Raw genomic sequence first — 20,864 nt, forward strand, 5'->3', positions numbered from 1 at the left:
AAAGCTATGGTTGTCTTTCAAACTGTCTCCGCTCGCAATTGGACAGCTCTAGGACCAATCAGAGCAATGAACAAGATGACGCATTCATCACTACAGAGAGCGGTCAACGGGGCGGTCTGCCATCAAAGAAGAAGCAGAAGTAGATAAATCCTTACTTAGCTTAACTACCTCTATCTGCATCTCAGGGTTTTGTTCACGAGTGAGGGAAAGATGGAGCGTGAGATCGATAGGCGGATTGGCGCGGCGTCTGCAGTGATGCAGGCGTTGTACCAGTCTGTCGTGGAGCAGAGAGATCTGAGCCGGCAGGCGAAGCTCTCGATTTACCGGTCGATCCACGTTCCTACCCTCACCTGTGGTCACGAGCTTTGGGTAGTGACCGAAAGAGCGAGATCACGGATGCAAGCGGCCAAAAAGAGTTTTCTCTGCATCTGTGGAAAGATTAGAAGACTGCTGTTCCCGGGTGCTCTCCACCCATTTGCAAATGCATTAAGGCCTCCACTTGAATGAAGTTTGTAGCGTTTGTCTAAATAAAAATTCTCTGATAAAAGTTGTGAGCAGGCGTATTAATGCCAAATGTACAATAAATGACCCTTCTGCATTTTAAAAGTAAAATGTTAGTCTGAACAAGCTCTGAGGTTTGTGAGTGTAATTCAAGCCCAAATGAGTGTCATGTTGGCCGCTCATAGTCTTCTTCATCTGATGTAATCCTAAACACTCGCAGACGTGATGTGCATCACGCAGGAGAGGAAAACCTCTGCTGCACACACTCATTCTCCCTTCAGCAACCACGCTAAACAGCGTGAGTTTAGCATGAGTGTGTGGTCTTAAAATAACCCAGACAGAACACGAGAGGTAAGGAGAGCACTGAGCGTACACCAGCTCATAGTCTGGAATAATCTGGATTAAGCCTGCTGCTGACTGTAGTCCGGTTCACTGCTGTGGGTTTATGTTTATTTGAGCTCTTGCTGGTTGAATCGGAGTGAATTATATTCTACGAACCATTCCCTCTCAAACGTGTCGACGCCTGCCTGCTGTGACACCAGAGTGTTTCCATTTGCATCATTTATTAATGGCTGTAACGGAGAAGGTGTGTAAACAGATAATGATTCAGAGGAATTTCCAGTTCATCTTGTGATGCATGATGTCATTTTTTTCACAATTTTCCCATCTAGAGGTGAATTTATGAAATATTTTGTAATATTATCTCACTTAGCTTGATTTGAAGACGAAGCACATCTTGTAGCTATAATTGTTTTTATTTGTTTATCAGGCACTTTTATCCAAAGTTAAGTATGAGTTACCTGAAGCCCAGTTCACACAGCAGGATTATGATGCAGATCTTATCAGATAATCCTACCATGTGTGGTGTGCTATGAGTGCTCTGGTCCACTGGGAAGTACGTCAGGACCGCTCCGATCATGAATCCGGGCTTTCTGACATGTTGAATTGTCTTGGGCTGATATTCGGGGGACACATTAATGTGATGCCTGTTGAATGTGACACGGAGCCAATCTGAAATCAAGACAGAAGCGTGCTGCACACTCCCCCCATCCACCATGTTTGTTTACGCTGAAGTCTCATTTTATCTTGTAAGACTTCCCGTCTCAGTGGAGAATGTCCACGAGCGAAAGCTTCTCTAGAGGGTAGTATTTGCTGTGCTTCGCACCACACTCTGTCAGATCAAACCTGGGATATCCGTGATTTTTTTTATCACCACGCATGTGGTCCGTCGTTCTTTGAAAATCTGCAGACTATTTTAAAATCCTGCTGTGTCAGCCAGGCTTGACGTGTTTTTGGTTAGCGAGAGGATGCTGTCCTACCTGGAGAAAACAGGTATGATGCTATGACTTTTTAATATTATAGAAGTCTTGTTTTGTAAGGGCCTCCTCTGGGAAAAGCCATTAGCTTGCCTGTATCGATCGCTATTTCTTCTAACTGAGGGTGTTCACAATCAGTTTCTCTAGGTTACACTGTTCACAGTGATTTTAGTTTTTCATTGGACATTTAGTTTTTGTTCATTTAATCGTTTTGTTTTCTTTCTTTCTTCTCATGTTTTTGAGATGGGGTCAGAGGTTCAAATCCCAGGTGTGGTCTTTCTGTGCAGAGTGTGCATGTTCTCACCATGCATGTGTGGGTCTCCTCCCATATACCAAAAACATGAACGTTAGGTTAGCTTTTTACACATTATTTGGAAGGTAGTGTGAGGCTAAACGTGAAAATAGTTCTCTACACCCATTTCCTGCATCAGCTTCTGACAGAAAAAAGACGGGGAAATGCTCGGGTTGGAAAAGCCAGTCAGATCTACACCACACTGTAAATTAGCATTCATGGACTCACCCATCTTGGCCCCTGATGGGTTGTTGGTTTAACGTCCAGAAGAGAGCAGAAAACACCTTGCTAGCAGATGCTAAACGTTAGCAATAGCAACTCCACCACACAGCAGAAATTCCTCCAAGCTTGTGTCATTTGCAGAGCAAACCGAGTAGGTGGTAGAGTCATGTTGTCTCCTGCTCACCTTTTAACTGGCTATCTTTGACTTCCTTTTACTTTTCTGCAGAGAGCATCTCAGAAGGCAATCGTTTATTCTAGAGACCACTTGATTTTTAATATCTTTATGCTTTATTATTTGTGGTCTTTACTGCTTTTTCGTTTCTACCTTTTTATATCAGTTCCTTTGTGCATCTTGAGTCATTTGACAATTTTTTCATGACGCTTTACCTTATATTGAATTTAAAATGATTACATGTCTATTTTTCTTTGACAGATTGTGATGCATTCTGATAAAAAACAAAGAGCACTTGGCTGTCGTCCATGGTTTTTTTGTTGACAGCAAAGATTGGAGTGAACCTTTAAACAGGTTACATAAGACAGATGCTGCGTTGCTACTGTGAGCTCAAACGGACGCCCAAAGTCTAAAACTGTAAGTCCCTCCGTAATCTGCCTCTCTGGGATTTACAGGTGCTGTTATTCACAAGGCTTTAGACCCACAACACATTTGACTTTTCCTTTATTTTCAACTCACTTCTCTCCTCTGTGCTGTACAAGTTAACATGCAGTTGCTCAGGCACAGAAACCTTTTTTAGTTTGGCTTGAGTAGCAGCTTAGTGGAGATTTGTAGATGTAATTTTAAAAAACGCAGAATATTGCAAGCAGCACAAATCCTAAATGCCAGCGCTTTCACGATATCTTTGTAAGCATTTAGCAGTAAATGTTTTTACAGTGCAGAACAGAGCTGCTGGTACAACGTGCATGTTGTTAGCCTTGTTAATGACACAATTATGGCTCTGTTTGTGCAACACATGGGCTGCTGTGGAAAGGGTAAGTAGAAGACAGAGCATCGACGCACGAGCAAACAAAATGAAAGATCTCTGAATTTAAAAAGCACAAAGAAATTGGGCTGAATCACGATTTGCCCAAAATAAGCTCACACCTGTCAGATCAACTTTGGGCCAATTCTGAAAATAAAAAGCAGCGTGTAGATAGAAAAAGAAGCAAAGCAACACAAACGTGCCTGTCTACCGGCTGTGTGAAACATGGTTGATCGTTTTAGTGAAACAAAACCAGCTTTCCTATCCGACTTGTCGTCATTTTTCAAGAGAAAAGTCATTTTAAATGACTCATCAATCATTTCAGTCTTTTTTTGTGTGTTTGTTTACAGCGTCCTGACTCACAGAGACAGTAGATCTTTAACTTCCCCAGTCGTGTGCGTGATGAGGCCGTAGGAAGTTAAAGCTGTTCTGTATTAACCCTCTAAGGCTGTGAGAGGAGAGCCCTGATCTCTGGATCCTTACGTAAGTTTGAGGAAACACTGTTTCGCAATCGAAAACTCTGTGATGGCTTAACTGGAATAATTAAATCCTCGGAATAGAACCCACGGACAGTGACCTCTGACCTTTAGAAGCTAAACTGTAGTCAAGAGCGTGAGACCTCCAAACAGGCTGGTCCTGAGTAGCAGACTTTAGTGGTCTTTCCAGACTGACAGCAGGAACAACAGGGTGAATGAGTAGTGACTCACGCTGCTTATGCGGATCTTGTGACTGCCCCCCACCCCCCATTTTCTTCTTCTCCCTCTGTGCATATGGCTGTGCATTCCCCACCTCTCCTTGCCTTTCCAGGAACCACATGGACAGCTTAGGGGGAACAGTACGTGTTAGGGAACATAACATAATCCTGGAAACACCTGGAAAGTCCCTGGTTCTCCAGGACCTCTCGCCCCAGGGTTTATTCGTGTTCTTGGTCTGATCATCAGTACACGTCTGATGAATAATCACACAAACCGCTTTAATAAGCTCGGTTTTTTTGTGCAGCAAATGGGACGATGCTTGTGTTGAGTGAACGGCTCCTTACAAACAAAAGAGCCAAACATCTCCTGCATCGGAGGAGGCGAAAAGTCAGAATAAGGAAAGGAGCAGAACATAGAAGAAAAATGGTCTTCCTAGGGCTCTACAACCCCCCAAGGCGCTTCACAACCAAATCACTCATTCACACGCTGGCGGGGATGAGCTACGATGCGGCCACAGTTGCCCTGGGGCGCACTGATGGAGGCGAGATTGCCGAACACAAGTGCCACCGGTCCCTCCGACCACCACCAGCAGGTATGGTTAAGTGTCTTGCTCAAGGACACGACAGCAGCATTCTCTGGCAGGAGCCAGGATCAAACCCACAACCGTATGATTACTGGACAACCTGCTCAACCTCCTGAGCTACTGACGATGTTTACAGTCACAAGCTTTCTTGCATCTGCTGAGTAACTTTCACATTCGGACTAAAATCGCCAAGTTTCCCCGAGTGCTGAGAATATTTAGAACTAGAAACTTCCTGTGGAACAACTGCTAATTTTTAATGCTGCAGAATGTAATATGTAATTTAATTAAAGCAAATAAAGGCTCAACATGCTTTAGTCCTCATAATCCTTGAGTGTGTTGTAAAGCTGTGCTGAAATTAGGAGGTTTTGAAATACTTCCAGTAGATTACGAAACACAAAGCAGAGGTGTCGTCGTTGTTTCCTCACTCAGATGACATCATCCGAGTGAGTTTCCAAGTCTGTGCTCATTAAAGCTTCACACTAGTGTTTTTCCGCATCAGTCGTAGGAATCACGGAACACACTCTGCTGTGTTAATAAGTCATCAGTATCTTTTTAAATGACCCTTTAAGATGAGTGGCGGCTATCTGCACGGTGGGAAAAAGATGACTCTGACCAAAAGTAAACGCAAAAGCCAAAAGCTGTTGAGATTTCAAGGAATTGAGTCATTTTTCCACTGCAGCAAAGGATCTGCAGTTTTTACAGCAGTTAAAAATACATTTTTCTTCGTGATGAATACGTTATGATTGGTTAAGTTGTCTACATTTTGGATTGTTATTAAAATGATCAAGATGGTTGGATAACATTTCACCATTGCAGACAACTAACCCGTGACTCACCTCAGCAGCTGAACAATAACCTTTGATTTCCTTTTAGCCAATCGGAACAGAAAGTGAAGCTGAAACCACCCACAGTCTAAAGCTGAAACTTAAAGTGGTCTAAAGACTTTTAAAACAACGCTTGCACGACTATCCGTTAGCAATCAGAGCTCATCTCTGCAGCTCCCAACTAGCTCGGATGTTTAAATGTCCAATAAGTAAGAATTTGACTGTGAAATAATCACAGAACAGTCTAATGTCTCGTACATGTTGGAAGGACGTTATGCTGAAACATATTTACACTTTGTGAACAAACTACTGCAGACTGACAACAGCATTTCTGATGCGCACCTTCCATAGAGGGACCGGTGAGAACAAGGCTCTATTCTGTCACGGAGGCCTCTCAGTTGTCTGTTCCCTTGAGACCCCCGCACTACTGGAAGGACAAGGAGTCCTCTAAAGACCGAAAGCTGAAAGCTTGGGATCCACTCTACTGTGTGATTCTCATCCGCATGACAAATTCTTCACCTGTGGCCTGCTGACAGACGCTGTGTCATCTTTCACAGAGATCCTCATCTGTGCCCCAGACAAGCTGGTTCCCAAAGTCAGAGACTCTCTTGGTCAGCTTTCTCCTCACACCAAACCTTCTGTCGGGAATCTTGGTGTGACCTTTGACCCAGCTCTCACCTCATGTCAGTTCTCTTGTTCGCTCTTCCTTCTTCCATCTCAGGAACATTGCTAAGCTGAGTCCCATTCTGTCCCACTCTGAACTTGAGACAGTTATCCACACCTTCATCTCCTCACGCTTAGACTACTGTAACTCTCTTTTCACGTGTCTGAGCAGAACCTCCCTGAACCGTCTACAGGTGGTTCAGAATGCCTGTGCTCGGCTTCTGACCAAGTCCTCCAAACACACCCACATCACCCCGCTTCTCCTCCAGCTTCACTGGCTGCCAGTCAACTTCAGGGTTCATTTCAAGATCCTGGTTCTGGTCTATAGGGTCTTACATGGACAAGCACCATCATACATTGGTGATCTTCTCAGTCCCTACACCCCCAGCAGGTCCCTGAGGTCCAGTGATCAAAGCCTACTGGTTGTGCAGCACCAGGCTAAAGACCAAAGGTGACAGATCATTTGCTGCTGTGGCCCCCAGACTCTGGAACTCTCTCCCCCTGAGCCTGAGATCAGTGGACTCAGTGGTCTCCTTTAAAAAGCAGCTGAAGACTCACCTGTTCAGGCTTTTGCGTGACCTTCATCACCACTCTCTCCTTATTCTGCTCTCTTTACTTGCTTCACCTTCCTCAGGTTCCACTGATTTCCCTCTTTCCTATTAACTCTCTCTCTCTCTTTCTTTACATTTTTAATCACAATTGTCTATTTTTGCTTATTTTAAATATATTTTAACCATTTTCTAAATGCTTTTTTATATTTTTACATTTTTTTGTTTTTGTGAAGCACCCCGTGATTTTTATCTTGAGAGGCGCTATAGAAATGATACTTTCTTCTCCTTCTTTCCAAAGGAAGAAAGGTTGTGGTTGTTTGATATCAGAGGATGCATCCATATGTGAACTGAATAAGCCCAAAAAGTTTGAATATCATGTAAATGAAACATGAGGTAAAAACCATTCAGATACGACGTGTCAGTGGTTCAAACAGGAAGCCTGTGAATTTATTGATATTTCTAAGGAAAAGGAAGAGGATCTTTGTTTTGTTAGTGATTTCTAGATATCCGGACTTTTCCTGGGAGGAAAAAAAATGCTGTTTGTTTTATCTAGCTGGCTTGCTTCTCTGGACTCAGCATTTCTGTCACTGGTGCAACTTTCTGTTTCCAGTAGTTCTGACACAAATCTGCTCCTCAAACCCAAATATTAGACATGATGACCTTCACAGGTTCAATTTCAGACCAGTAGCCAGACGTCTATTGACACTGTAAACTGTACCTGTTATTTAGTCAACTGTGTGTGTGTGCATGGACATAGTTTATTGGTGGGGACAGAGGAGACATATCCCCCCCCCCCCCCCCACACACACACACACACCTTTTCAATGGTCAATTTTTGTCCCCTGCACTTTTTACTGTACAAGAACAACATTACGCAATACAAAACAGACACTGGTTGAGCACTATGACTAAGCGGAAAACAACGTCTTGTGTTGAAGCCTGTTTCACATTAGAACCGCCCATAAGCTCATCTACTGGCTCTGCTGATACTTGCTAACATGTGATTGGCCGTTCAGTGTGTGTGTGTGTGTGTGTGTGTGTGTGTGTGTGTGTGTGTGTGTGTGTGTGTGTGTGTGTGTGTGTGTGTGTGTGTGTGTGTGTGTTTGCTGGCATTCAAGCTACGCAGTTTTCTTCAACATTTGAACTGGGGTTAGGGTTTCTTTTTGGTCTCTCCTGCCCCCTGGTGGACATACACCAATGTGATGTAGTGGATGGAAGAATATGAGGCTTTTAGAAATAAAAGTGTGGCAAATGTGAAAAAATGAAACAAGAGATTTGTTATAAGCGGATTTATTTGACCATGTTTACATAAAACATGCATAAAAGCAGTGTTTGGCTGGTTTTATGTGTAATAATAACACTTATGTAATAGAAAAATATAATTTTGTTTTACTCACTTGATTTGAGCAATTTGCAAATATTCTTTATATCTTACTTTGCTTTAAAAAGTCCCAGTGTTGTCTAACAACATTTGTAGTGTTGACAGTAATTTAGCGTAAGCTACTTGAAAGGGAACACACAAGTAAGAGCGTAGCAGTGCTGCATGTGATTTTGTTCTTTGATGCAAAGTTGGAAAGTTTTTAGGTGACCAAATCTCTCAGTTCAGGCATTAAAAAGACACGTAAATGGAAATTAAAACATTAAAATGTGCTTAAAGAACAGAAACTGTAACAGAACCTTTTGAAAAGACGATATTTATCATTTTTTATATATATCTACAGACCACTGAAAATGGGTTTTATCTTATTCCTCAAATTTCTGAGAATACGTGAGAATTCTGAGACAAGTCAATTATTTTTTTCTGAGATTAAAGTAAGAAATTTTTTCCTCATTCATAAATATCTAAAAGAAATGTTTTTTGTGTCATTTTGAAGAAAAAAACATTAATTTGTTTTCATTATTAATTTAAAAATGACTAAACGTTTGTAAATAGATAGTTTTTCCCCTATGGGATACTGATATTTGTAGAAAATGATGAAAGTAGGAACAAAAAGATCTAAAATATCAGTAGTCTTTATTATAGTGTCATTGTGTCGTATCCAATGCAGCTGATTCATAAAAAACTATAATGCTTACAAACCTAAATGTTCTTTTTACTTTTAGATTTTCTGTGACTGACCAACACAAAGTATCGCATGTGTAGAGTACATTTCTGTTCAGTCCACTGCATCAGTACTTTGCAGAGCCACTTTTTGCTGCAGCTGCAAGTTTTTTTGAGGGAATGTCTTTATCAGTTCTGCACATCTGAGACATAATTTTTTACCCATTAGTTGCTTAAAAATAACTCAGTCTCACCCAGATTGGATGGAGAGCACCTGGAAACAGTAGAGTTTTAATCTTTCCACAGATGCAGAGAAAACTCTTTTTGGCCCCTTGTATCCATGATCTCGTTCTTTCGATCACTACCCAAAGCTCGTGACCACAGGTGAGGGTAGGAACGTAGATCGACCGGTAAACAGAGAGCTTTGCCTTCATGCTCAGCTCTCTCTTCACCACCACAGACCAGTATAACGCCCGTATCACTGCAGATGCAGCACCAATCTGCCTATTAATCTCCCGATCCATCTTTTCCTCACTCGTGAACAAGACCCCGAGACACAAACTCCTCCACTTGGGGCAGAACCTTGTCCCTGACCTGGAGAAGGCTTTCTACCCTTTTCCAGCTCAAGACCATGGTCTCGGATTTAGAGGAGCTGATTCTCATCCCAGTTGCTTCACACTCGACTGTGAACCGCTCCAGTGAGAGCTGGAGATCACGTTCTGATGAAGCCAACAGGACCACATCATCTGCACAAAACAGAGACCTGATCCTCAGGCCACCAAAACAGATGCCCTCAACACCTTGGCTGCACCTAGAAATCCCATCCATAACAGTTATGAACAGAGTCGGTGACAAATGGCAGCCTTGGTGGAGTCCAACTCTCACCAGAAACAAACCCAACTTACTGCCGGCAATGCGGACCAAGCTCTGACACCGGTCATAAAGGGACCTAACAGCTCATATCAGAGGACTTGGTACCCCATACTCCCAGTACAGCCCACAAGGCCTCCCAGGGGTGTTGAACACTTTCTCCAAATCCACAAAACACGCATTGTTTGGTTGGGCAAACTCCCCGCACCCTCCATGACCCCCCGGGGTATAGAGCTGTTCCAGTGTTCCACAGAAAAGACAAAAGACACATCGCTCCTCCTGAGTCCAAGGTTCGACAATTCGACGGACCCTCCTGAGAACCTCTGGACAGACTTTATCATGGAGGCTCAGGGGTGTGATTCCCCTTTAGTTGGAACACATCCTGTGATCTCTCTGGACAACCACCCCAGTCTGCCAATCCAGTGGAACTGCCCCCGATGTCCATGCAATATTGCAGAGCCGCATCAGCCAACACAAACCTACAACATCCAGAGTCTTGAGGAACTTCAGATAGATCTCCTCCATCCCTGAGGCCTTGGAGGAGATTTTTGACTACCTCAGTGACCACAGAACCAGAGATTGGAGAGCCCAACCCTGAGCTGTGGAATTATCCAGAGTGACTTTGGGCTTATTGGAAGGTTCTGTGATCAGAGTTCTCCTTGCTCGGTGAGACACTTTAGACGACCATGTCTTTGTAGGTTGGCAATAGCAGCACATTTTTGGATGATAAATTGAACAGTGCTCCTTGAGATGTTTGAAGCCAAGGACAAGGCACAACAACACTGAGGGCTCTCAGGAAGATCAATCTGCCACAAAAACTGCTAGTGTTGTCCTAACGCTGCTCCATAGAGAGTGTCCTGACCAATAGCATCATGGTGTGGTACAGCAGCAGCTCTGCAGCTGACGGAAAGGCCCTGCAGAGAGTAATCAAAACTGCAAAGAAAATAACAAACACACACCTGTCTGTCCTGGATGACATCTTCACCACCTGCTGCCTTCGAAGCACCACAAAAATCATAAAGGACTCAACCCACCAACTTCTTTCGTCTGGTAAACGATACAGGGCAATAAAAACACGCACCACCAGACTGTTAAACAGCTTTCATGCAAGAGCCATCCCTGAACTGAATGTTACTGCTAGGAGGTCACACTAACTCTCTCTCTCTCTCTCTCTCTCTGTGTGTGTGTGTGTGTGTGTGTGTGTGTGTGTGTGTGTGTGTGTGTGTGTGTGTGTGTGTGTGTGTGTGTGTGTGTGTGTGTGAGAGAGAGATGGAATAAAAACTGGGAAGATGATGATAATTGGAGAATGTGAGATGGAGTGTAATGTCAGAGCATTTCAGAGGTCTGGATGAAAATCTTAAAAAAGAGTTATTGTAGGCCTATGGATGGAATTTGATTTGGGAAATCCCATTTTTATGAATTATCATCATTTTCAATCTTTTTAAGATTCCGTCTTCTCTTCAGAATTGGATTATGGTCCTAACTGAGCAGAATAAATTGGCTTTTATCATAAAAGTATATTCGTTATTTGTTTTATTTACATTTTGTTATACCATTTGCTATAAAGACAAATATTCATTTGATGTGTTCTCCACATTTTAAAACACAATAGCTTTAATATCTTAGGAATCGGGTCAACACAAATGTACATCAAGCACACTTACTTTCAGTCACATGTGAGAAGCATCCTTTAGAACCACCCGCAGTCATTTCCTGTTGTGTGCTTTTGTCAGACAGCCACATCCGGTGGCAGGTTTCTTCTGTTGTTTAATTGGCGGGTGGCAACCAACTTCCAGGTGCATTTCCGCCACCTACTGAATGGGAGTGTGAGTTGAAATGGGGAGTATTTTACTAAAAAAAAAACTCAATTCTATCAAGTATTCCACTTTCCCTTAAAAAGTCTATGACTAACTTATAAACTACTATTCCCCCATTTAACAGAATAGTCAAATCATATGTCTTATATCAGGGGTGTCAAACATGCGGCCCGTGGGCTGGATCCGGCCCGCAAGCGGGCCGCGAGATGGTTGTGTAAACTTTATTTTCATACTTTACAATGTAGAGTGAAAATAAACTTATCTTTGTGAGCAAGTTTCCTCTGTAATGAGTATAAATAAAACAAAGCTGCGCTCAAGGCTCACACAAGAACTTGAATCACTTCCTGAAGTTGGCTGCCACTCAGGATGTGACTTCTAGTATTGATGTGCTGGTGAAAGGTAAAAGATGTAAAGTAAAATGAGTCAAATATACTTTAAGTGCTGCATGAAACTGATCTAGCCATGTGATCTGTAAGTTCTTTGAATCACTAAGGAATGTTTTTTTTATTGATTGATTTTTTTTCACATTTTCAAGTACACTTCAGGTGTTGTACTTGTACTATTTTGGATACACTGTCCTCAGGCTCCAGCCTTGTTTTATATTGATTGTATTAAAACAAAGAAAACAATCTGAAGTTGTTTTTAATTTACCGGTCCGGCCCACTTGGGACTAGATTTCCCTCAATGTGGCCCCTGAGCAAAAATGAGTTTGACACCCCTGTCTTATATCCTTTAACTTTTAACTTTTCAACCAACAATTCCCTACTCCCCACATATTTTCTACAAGTACATAATACATGTTCTACTGTTTCCCTATACCTGTTTTATGCCGTCCAAGAATAAAAAGCGTACTGTTCAAAGCTGTCTGTCCCATTCTCATCCTTGTTATCGCTACTTGATTTCTGTGTTTGGTGGCAGGTTTCAGGTGCACTGTCTCTTTACATCTCTGATCTCCGCCTCTGTAACGGTGACGTGTCTCTCCAGTCCTCCTTCTCTCCGGTTCCTCGGTCAGGCAGTGCGATTCCCTCTCGGGCTCATTTACCCTCCTAAAATAACGGTTAAGTTGATTATCGGGACATCATGGGCAGTGAGTATTATTTTTTCACGTGTGTTGTGTTAAACTACTACTTATTTACATTTAAAAAAGAAGCCCCGCTAACTGTTTAATATGTTTGTGAACTTCCCGTCGCTGACATTAGCACTCGCTGCTAGCTAGCAGGTTGATGACACTATCGTGTTGTTACGAACTGTTTCTGACTAGAAGTGCTTAGTGAAAACGAGTGTTTATATTAGTAGCGTTTAAAGACTCTGGTTTTATCTCCTTTGAGTTCAGTTTAAGGTCGCTTCTTCAGCCCGAGCTAGCTGGAAACCATTTGTGAGCTATCTTGTTAGCCACTCATTCAAAGACACTGACAGTCTAGTGATGACGACGCATTAACACAACCGGTGTTATCTTCATCACGTTGTTTATAAATCGTGCCGGACACTACAGCAAGCATGTGACAAAGAGTGTGTGAAGTAACACTGACGGAAACAGCGAGTTTTGTGTTTTACAGTAAAGTTCTGTTTAACGTCACATTCAAGCTTATTGCCACGTACCAGATTTATAGATAGCTGTTCTTTTTAAACACTCTTATTTTTTTATTTCTTCCAGTCAAACTCTTGGAGGTGATCAAGCCTTTTTGTGCAGTTCTACCAGAAATACAAAAACCAGAAAGAAAGGTGCATATTTATATTTTATTGTAATAAATAATGTTTATTTTGGTTTGGCTGAAGCTTCCTCTTCACTCCTGATAATGTGCCAACAGATCCAGTTCAGAGAAAAGGTGTTATGGACTGCTATTACTCTCTTCATCTTTCTGGTGTGCTGCCAGGTAAAAATGCACCATAGAAGTTGGTTAAAGTCTGCTTGTTTCAGGGTTTTATAAGCCATAACATAAATATATAAAACACTCAGTGGCTTTAAATATGTGTAAAAATCATCTGTAGCTGCTGCATTATCTTCAGTTGTGAGGAGATGTCTAGTTTTTAAAATACCTTTACCATGTGTGAGTGTTCTGCTTCCAAATAAAAGACAATCAGTTCAGCATGACTTGTTTCAAAAAGGGAAGTAACTTTTTTCTGTTTGGATAGCTGTAATTACACATGCTCTCTTCTCTGTAAACCCTTCTTCCAGATTCCCCTTTTTGGCATAATGTCCTCAGACTCAGCAGATCCTTTCTACTGGATGAGAGTCATCCTGGCCTCAAACAGAGGTATGTGGCAGTCCAATTAAAATAAAGATAAAACGAACATCTTCTGGCGGGACCTAACAAGAGCATCTCCCTCCAGGTACTCTGATGGAGTTGGGTATCTCACCTATTATCACCTCAGGCCTGATTATGCAGCTGCTTGCTGGAGCAAAGATCATTGAAGTTGGAGACACACCGAAGGACAGAGCCCTCTTCAACGGAGCTCAGAAATGTAAGAAACTGACCAGTTTGTGCTTTGGAAATATCCATCAGTTGTGGCGTGCTTCTTTTTAACTGCTGCTTTTTTTCAGTGTTTGGGATGATCATCACCACTGGCCAGGCCATTGTGTACGTGATGACCGGCATGTATGGAGATCCGTCAGACATGGGTGCTGGGATCTGTCTGCTCATCATCATTCAGGTAAAAACAACAACTTATTCAAATCATAACAAAGAATAAAAGCTTGGATTAGGTCTCTGTGTTTTTTACAACATGATTAATACTTCTACGAAGACACCATTAACCACTATAATAATCACAAGGGTTCGGCGTTTTGTAACTAAGATTCTCAGAAGGATTAGAAGGTTTTGCAGTGGCGGCTGGTGACTTTATTTTTTTATTTTTTTATTTTGGTTAGGGTTGGGAAGGTGCATATGAGTAACGAGGCAGCTTTTTAATAAATTTATACTATTAGCATGTTTTTTATCCATTTGCTTCCTTACAAAATGATGGTTTATGAGCAGATGAATAAAATAAATGAAAGTTTATTTGAAAAGACTAACAAATCTTTTAAAATATTGTATTTTGAGTCACTCCTGTTTTTTTTAAACCAACAGCAAAATAGTTCAAGCAAGCAGAAATAAATCCTATAAAAACACCGACTAAAACATTAGTTTTCAATGTGTTTAACTAAAACATGTCAAACATAAATTATTTCATCATATTTCTAGTCAAAACCCGTTTTTCAGGAGAAGCACGAATTGCAAACGTGTTCACATTATGAATGTGTTAAAAGTAACCTCATCGCTCATAATTATAATAATTTACTTCCTCAATTTGCTGTTGTGGCAACCGGACTGCTTTCAGATGTGCTAACCACATATCACCACTAGGGGATGCTGGTCTTATGCGACTTGCATCCATTGACGGTAGAAGCAACACAGTTGTTCCATAAACATGCTTAAAGTTCACCATTATGTGCGAACTCAGCCGCAAAACGAACAAAGCTAATTTCATGAAGTCAAGAGTGAATTCAGTCTTTCCTTTGCTGGTTTATCGTGCTGGAGAGTGTTTATAAGTCTCTGATACCACATCCCATCATTTTCTGTTCTCCATATTAACAAGAACTCCATGAGGTGTACTCTGCTGCTCTAAGATGAACAAAGAACGGTGAGATGAGAAAAACTGAACTGCGGAGATCTTCCGGTTAGGGCTGGGCGATATGACGATTTTAGACCGGTTTACGATCTACACATCTGACGGTCTGTCATTTTTGAGAGACCTGTTTATCACGATTCACAGCTCTGCTGTTGCAATTCTGCCTCTGAATGAAAAGGGAACTTACCTCCGGCGAATGACACGCCTTTGTTTGACCCTTAACCAATCAGAGTGAGTCATAGTAATATATTAGTGCCCCGCTTGTTTTCACCTGTGTGTGAACAAACATGGCTTCTGCCGCGGCTGAGAGCGACAGCGAGGTTTTCGTTCCGAAGAGGAACGCCTCGTCCGTTATATGGAACTGGTTTGGTTTTTCACCAGACGACAAAGAGCAGCGAAACGTCATTTACAAAGTTTGCAAGGAGAGAGTCAAGGCAAGTGATGGCAACACCACAAACTTTTTTAATCACTTGAAAAGAAGGCATCCCAAACAATACAATGAGAGCCAGCTGGTAGCTAAAGCTAAAAAGCCTGCGGCTGCAGCGGCAGGTGCTTCTTCCAGGCAGCAAACGCTAACAGAAACACTCACAAAACTCACTCCTTACGACAGAGACAGCAGACGATGGAACAGCGTGACAGATGCAGTGACGTACCACTTGGTTAAAGATTTGTGTCCCGTGCGAACAGTAGGAGTGGGATTTAAGAAAATGATAATAACATTGGATCCGCTCTACGAGTTTTCCAGCTGCAAGTATTTTCGAGCATTGCCATTCCACGCATGTACGCTGAATGCAAAGTGAGAGTTGCAGAAAATATTCAGAATGCGCAGTTTTTTGCTACCACAAGCGATCTCTGGTCCAGCCGCACATCAGAGCTGTATTTGAGCTTAACTATCCACTACATGAGCAACTGGGAGCTACATAGTATTTTGAACAAGTTAATGTTTGCACAATACGTTTGCAATTGACATGTTTGCACTTTAAATATGTTTACGATTTTAATTTATGTTAAGTTACTTGAAAAACGGGAAAAACTGATTTTTGTAATAGTTTCTCTCAGGGCTTTTATCATCTCTGGTGTGAGTTTAAAATATAAGTGTGTTAGCACTGTGCTGATTATCCCTAATATGTTTATTTATTCAATGTTTCTCTTCTTTAATACGCAATTGAAGTTATGCTATTCATGGATAAAAAATCGTGATAAAATCGAAATCGTGATAAAATATTGGAAAAATCGTGATATTCTATTTTTGCCATATCGCCCAGCCCTACTTCTGGTTCCGGGTGAACATCTTGAGCTGAGACCCGGTTTTGGTTGCAAAGCTCTGCGCCCAAAGCCTCTCCTGTTCTTCGAACTGAAGGGGGATCCAGCACGCATGGATATAGCGTAGGTGTACGGTGGAGGTTGCAGCACCTAAAAAAACCAGGAAGTCTGAGACGAGACGATTCGGTCGTGCAAAAAGCGTGAAATAACATTTTAAACTTACCATCTCTATGATGTATAAATTGTTTAATTTACATGTTTATTTGAATATTTTGTGTTTTCTATCTTATTCCTGTGAAACGCTCTAGCGCCCCCTATGGATGAGCCGCCACTGAGTTTTAACTGGTAAAATCTCCCACACCTTCCATCTGACGTGTTTAGTTGTGTTTGTCTGTAGCTGTTTGTGGCGGGGCTGATTGTTCTGCTGCTGGATGAGTTGCTCCAAAAGGGCTACGGTCTCGGTTCAGGAATCTCTCTGTTCATCGCCACCAACATCTGCGAGACCATCGTCTGGAAGGCCTTCAGTCCCACAACTGTGAACACTGGCCGAGGTAGGAGGCAGCAAATGAGTCCGTTGATAGGTTTATTTGACGAATGAGCAAAAGTTTAATTTTATGTCTTTGATTTATTTATTTTTATTTAGGCACGGAGTTTGAAGGAGCCATTATCGCCCTTTTCCACCTGCTTGCTACAAGGACTGACAAAGTGCGTGCTCTAAGAGAGGCCTTCTACCGACAGAACCTGCCCAACCTCATGAACCTCATCGCCACCGTGTTTGTTTTTGCCGTAGTGATATACTTTCAGGTGAGTTGCTGTGCTCTTCGCCGTGAGGCTTTAGGAACCATCAGAACCCTAAACACGCATGCCGTCCTCCAGGGATTCAGGGTGGATCTGCCCATCAAGTCGGCCCGCTACCGTGGCCAGTACAACACCTACCCCATCAAGCTGTTCTACACCTCCAACATCCCCATCATGCTCCAGTCTGCCTTAGTTTCCAACTTGTACATCATTTCTCAGATGCTTTCCACACGCTTCAGTGGCAATTTCCTGGTCAACCTTCTTGGGACGTGGTCTGTGAGTGTGATTTTTTTTTGTTTATTTTAACTGAATCTTGTGAGCATGTTAAACACCGACTCATCATAAACACCATATTTCACAACAAATTGCTAAATGGGACAAAACCTCCGAAATATCTAAAACGTAAAGTGTAGATTTATAACTTATGTAAAGGTTTATAGAAGAGATGATGGGCTGCATGGTGGCGCAGTGGTTAGCACTGTTGCCTCGCAGCACGAAGGTTGCAGGTTGGAAACTCGGCTGCGGCCTTTCTGCGTGGAGTAGCGTGTTCTCCCCATGCATGCGTGGGTTTCCTCCGGGTACTCCGGTTTCCCCCACAGATCACAACATGCCCTATAAGTTATAAATTGTACGTCGCTTTGGATAAAAGCGTCCGCCAAATAAATAAACATAAACATGCTTTGCTCCATCAGGTCGCTGCTGTTGCATCTAAACAAGTTGGGTTATAAAATGATAAAAATGCTGCTAAATGTATAAAATTAAAACTTTTAAATGTGTATTGTAGGGCTGCAGCTATCAAATATTTTTGTAATCGAGTACTCTATCGAATATTCTATCGATTAATAGAGTACTCTAAACCATTATATCAAAAAGCATGTTATAAAATATGAAAGACCTCTTGAAATGAGAAAGCAACTGCCAGTTATTCTTCAAGTTTTATTCAAAATTAGTTTTCAAAACTTCAGCACTTCAACTTTACTTCACAGTAAACAAATGCGAGCGGCTGTGGCCCAAACAGCACCAGAACCGCTCACGGCGCAAACATGGCTCGCCAGCATTTCCCTATTAACACACGTCCGTTTTAATTTCTACACTTTTTTTGTCTCACACTAACAAGGATTGTCGAGAAAGCATGTTTGCCGTGGTTATGCCAAATTATACTGATCACAAAACATTTATTTACTTTCTTTCGTTTTCTTCCGCCACTCATAAATACCCGTGTCCTCCTGCAGCAATCCTGAGGGACAACGGACATCAATAACAACACAGTAAAAAGTCCGACGTGTTGTAAAAACTGCTATTTTTAGCACATTTTAAGTCCGACGTGTTGCTACTAGACGTACGGTGTGAGCTGAAACTTGAGTGCTACAAATGAAAAAGTCGCACAGTGTCTGCAGAATATATAGAAATACAGGCTAAAATGCATTAACTTGTAGAGGCTCCGAGTCCGCTCGCAGACGTGACATTTACAGGTGGATGTTTCCTGGTCAGGTTGCAGCATCGAGTAATGTGGTGTTGTGGTAGGCTAAGTCCATTTTACAGTATTTAAACTGGACTACGTTTTCCGTCTTACGACGTGAAAAATGGTCCCACACCTTTGACATTTTGTGTCTATTACGCACTCCACCGGGTCCACGTTGTCTGCCATGGTTTAAGAGAAAGTTAAGTTACATTCGCTACTTGCGTGTGCATTCAGTGCAGTGTGTATGTGCGTCACTTATTTCGGTCCGGGTGAAACATGACCCCGGGTGAATGCAAAGCCATGAATTAATTAAACATGAATTAAACGAAGCCTCGAGGCAAAAAATTTGACTCGAGGATTTTTTGTACTCGAATTATTCGAGGTACTCGAGGAATCGTTTCAGCCCTAGTGTATTGACTACTGCAGTCATCTAAAGGTGCATCAAGAGGAACTATGATTTCATGGACTAAAGGAAGTGTTTTAACATGTAGTTTGTACTAAAAACCTGTTTATTTAGACTTTTCAATGTAAAATAATCAAGTTGTAATGCTGTCGTGATTGTAGGACACGTCGTCTGGTGGCCCGGCCCGTGCCTATCCTGTCGGAGGACTCTGTTACTACCTCTCTCCACCCGAGTCGTTTGGCTCCGTTCTAGACGACCCGGTTCACGCTCTCATCTACATCGTTTTCATGCTCGGCTCCTGTGCCTTCTTCTCCAAAACGTGGATCGAAGTCTCAGGCTCTTCAGCGAAGGATGTAAGTGAAGACTGAGGTGGTGCTGTGGGTTTGTGTTGGTCAGAACTTCTGTCAGAGCTCTGTTCTCCTCCATCCTGCAGGTGGCGAAGCAGCTGAAGGAGCAGCAGATGGTGATGAGGGGACACAGAGAAACCTCCATGGTTCATGAACTCAACAGGTAACAGCTGTACTCTGCATTTTAAAACGACTCCAAGCAAGCACCTGGATTTTATGATCACTAAAACTCACACTTCCCTTCGTTTTGTAAACTAAAGGTACATTCCCACTGCTGCTGCCTTTGGCGGGCTGTGTATTGGTGGTTTATCCGTCATGGCGGACTTCCTCGGAGCCATCGGTTCTGGCACTGGCATCCTGCTGGCCGTCACCATCATCTATCAGTACTTTGAAATCTTTGTCAAAGAGCAAAGTGAAGTAGGCAGCATGGAGGCCATGTTCTTCTAGAAACGCCTTTCTCTCCACCCTCTGATCACCAACATTACATCTTTTTATATCTAAGAGAAGCCCCTCCCTTCTCAGCACTGCAGTTTAAAGACTTTAGAGGGACCTTCACGAAGCTGAAATAGGAGGGGGTGGATTTACACATTGACTCTGTTTCCTCACTCCTCTGAAGGTCTGAAGTGATGCGCGGGACATCATTCCAGCTGATTTTTAACACAACTCCAGATACAAACGTCAGCGTTTGCCTAAAGGACTCTCTTCTTTCATTTATTTCCCAGGTTTGTGAGTGATTGCTTCAGTATGCAGGTGTATTTGATCTGGATGATGGCAGTGGACTGCCTGTATGCTTATTGTTGGATTAGGTAATACCTTTACAGCTAGCTTTATGTTTTGGTTTGTTAAACCTGCCAGTCAGGTTGAAGTGTGGACTAGAAGATGAACTGTCAGACTCTTGAGTCAAGTCCTGTGATGTTCCTGATTGTGACTCTGCATTAGAGCGCAGGGTCCAGGAAGACGTTGCCATGGAACCCACATTGGGTTTCAGCCTCGAAACGAGTGGTTTGAACAAACACCTAGCTGACCATTTAGGTTAAGAGGGCATTCTCGTTGTTCAAACGTTCCCAGGGATCTGCAGTATTAACTTGCACGTCACATTTATTTTTGTTACTCGAATCCTAAGATATTTTTGTTTAAAATTGTCTGCTCTGTGTTATCTTTTTGAACAAATTTAATTTTTTTTTTCAATTTCTGTACATAAACCATGCATTGGATAACTGAATTTGTCTTATTGTAAGATAGTCTTTGAATATGTAAAAAGAACTGCATTTCAGAACAACCTTGTATAAAAATAAGTCTGAATTAAAGACTTTATGGGAAACAATATTTTCCACATTTTTTGAAGTTTTCTGAACTGGCCTTGTAGCATACTGCTGAGTTATCAATGTTTCTCATTTAGATGTAAAGGGTATCGTGAATTTATTTGATTAATTATAAACAATTTGTCCAGATTAGTAGTTTTGATCCATGCCTAAGGTAAACCTGCAAAAATGAAAACGACAAAACAAGCAGAAATTATTCTAAGGCTTTCTAAACTCATCAGAGGGTTGAATCCTTAAATTAAAATGCCTTATATTTAGTTTTTTTTTTCATGAAAACTTTTATCGCTGAAGAACTTCATAATTTAATA

General features: G+C 42.0%; 1 protein-coding gene and 1 long non-coding RNA gene across 2 annotated transcripts; both read left to right on the forward strand.

Annotated features, from left to right (window-relative positions):
* Positions 1 to 1,629: 1,629 nt before the first annotated feature.
* LOC107385954 (uncharacterized) lies at positions 1,630 to 4,528 on the forward strand. Its single transcript, XR_011520107.1, has 4 exons — positions 1,630 to 1,833; positions 2,765 to 2,920; positions 3,659 to 3,791; positions 4,308 to 4,528. It is a non-coding gene; the product is annotated as an uncharacterized lncRNA (long non-coding RNA).
* Positions 4,529 to 12,311: 7,783 nt separating this feature from the next.
* Positions 12,312 to 19,953, forward strand: sec61a1a (SEC61 translocon subunit alpha 1a). Its single transcript, XM_015959793.3, has 12 exons — positions 12,312 to 12,439; positions 13,007 to 13,074; positions 13,161 to 13,226; positions 13,529 to 13,607; positions 13,684 to 13,815; positions 13,895 to 14,004; positions 16,622 to 16,775; positions 16,868 to 17,028; positions 17,101 to 17,298; positions 19,049 to 19,240; positions 19,321 to 19,397; positions 19,495 to 19,953. The coding sequence occupies exons 1-12, from the start codon at positions 12,433 to 12,435 to the stop codon at positions 19,679 to 19,681; spliced, it is 1,431 nt and encodes a 476-aa protein (XP_015815279.1). The 5' UTR covers positions 12,312 to 12,432; the 3' UTR covers positions 19,682 to 19,953.
* The last annotated feature ends 911 nt before the right edge of the window (positions 19,954 to 20,864 follow it).

Source organism: Nothobranchius furzeri, chromosome 3, assembly GCF_043380555.1.
Source record: "Nothobranchius furzeri strain GRZ-AD chromosome 3, NfurGRZ-RIMD1, whole genome shotgun sequence".
Classification (NCBI taxonomy): domain Eukaryota; kingdom Metazoa; phylum Chordata; class Actinopteri; order Cyprinodontiformes; family Nothobranchiidae; genus Nothobranchius; species Nothobranchius furzeri.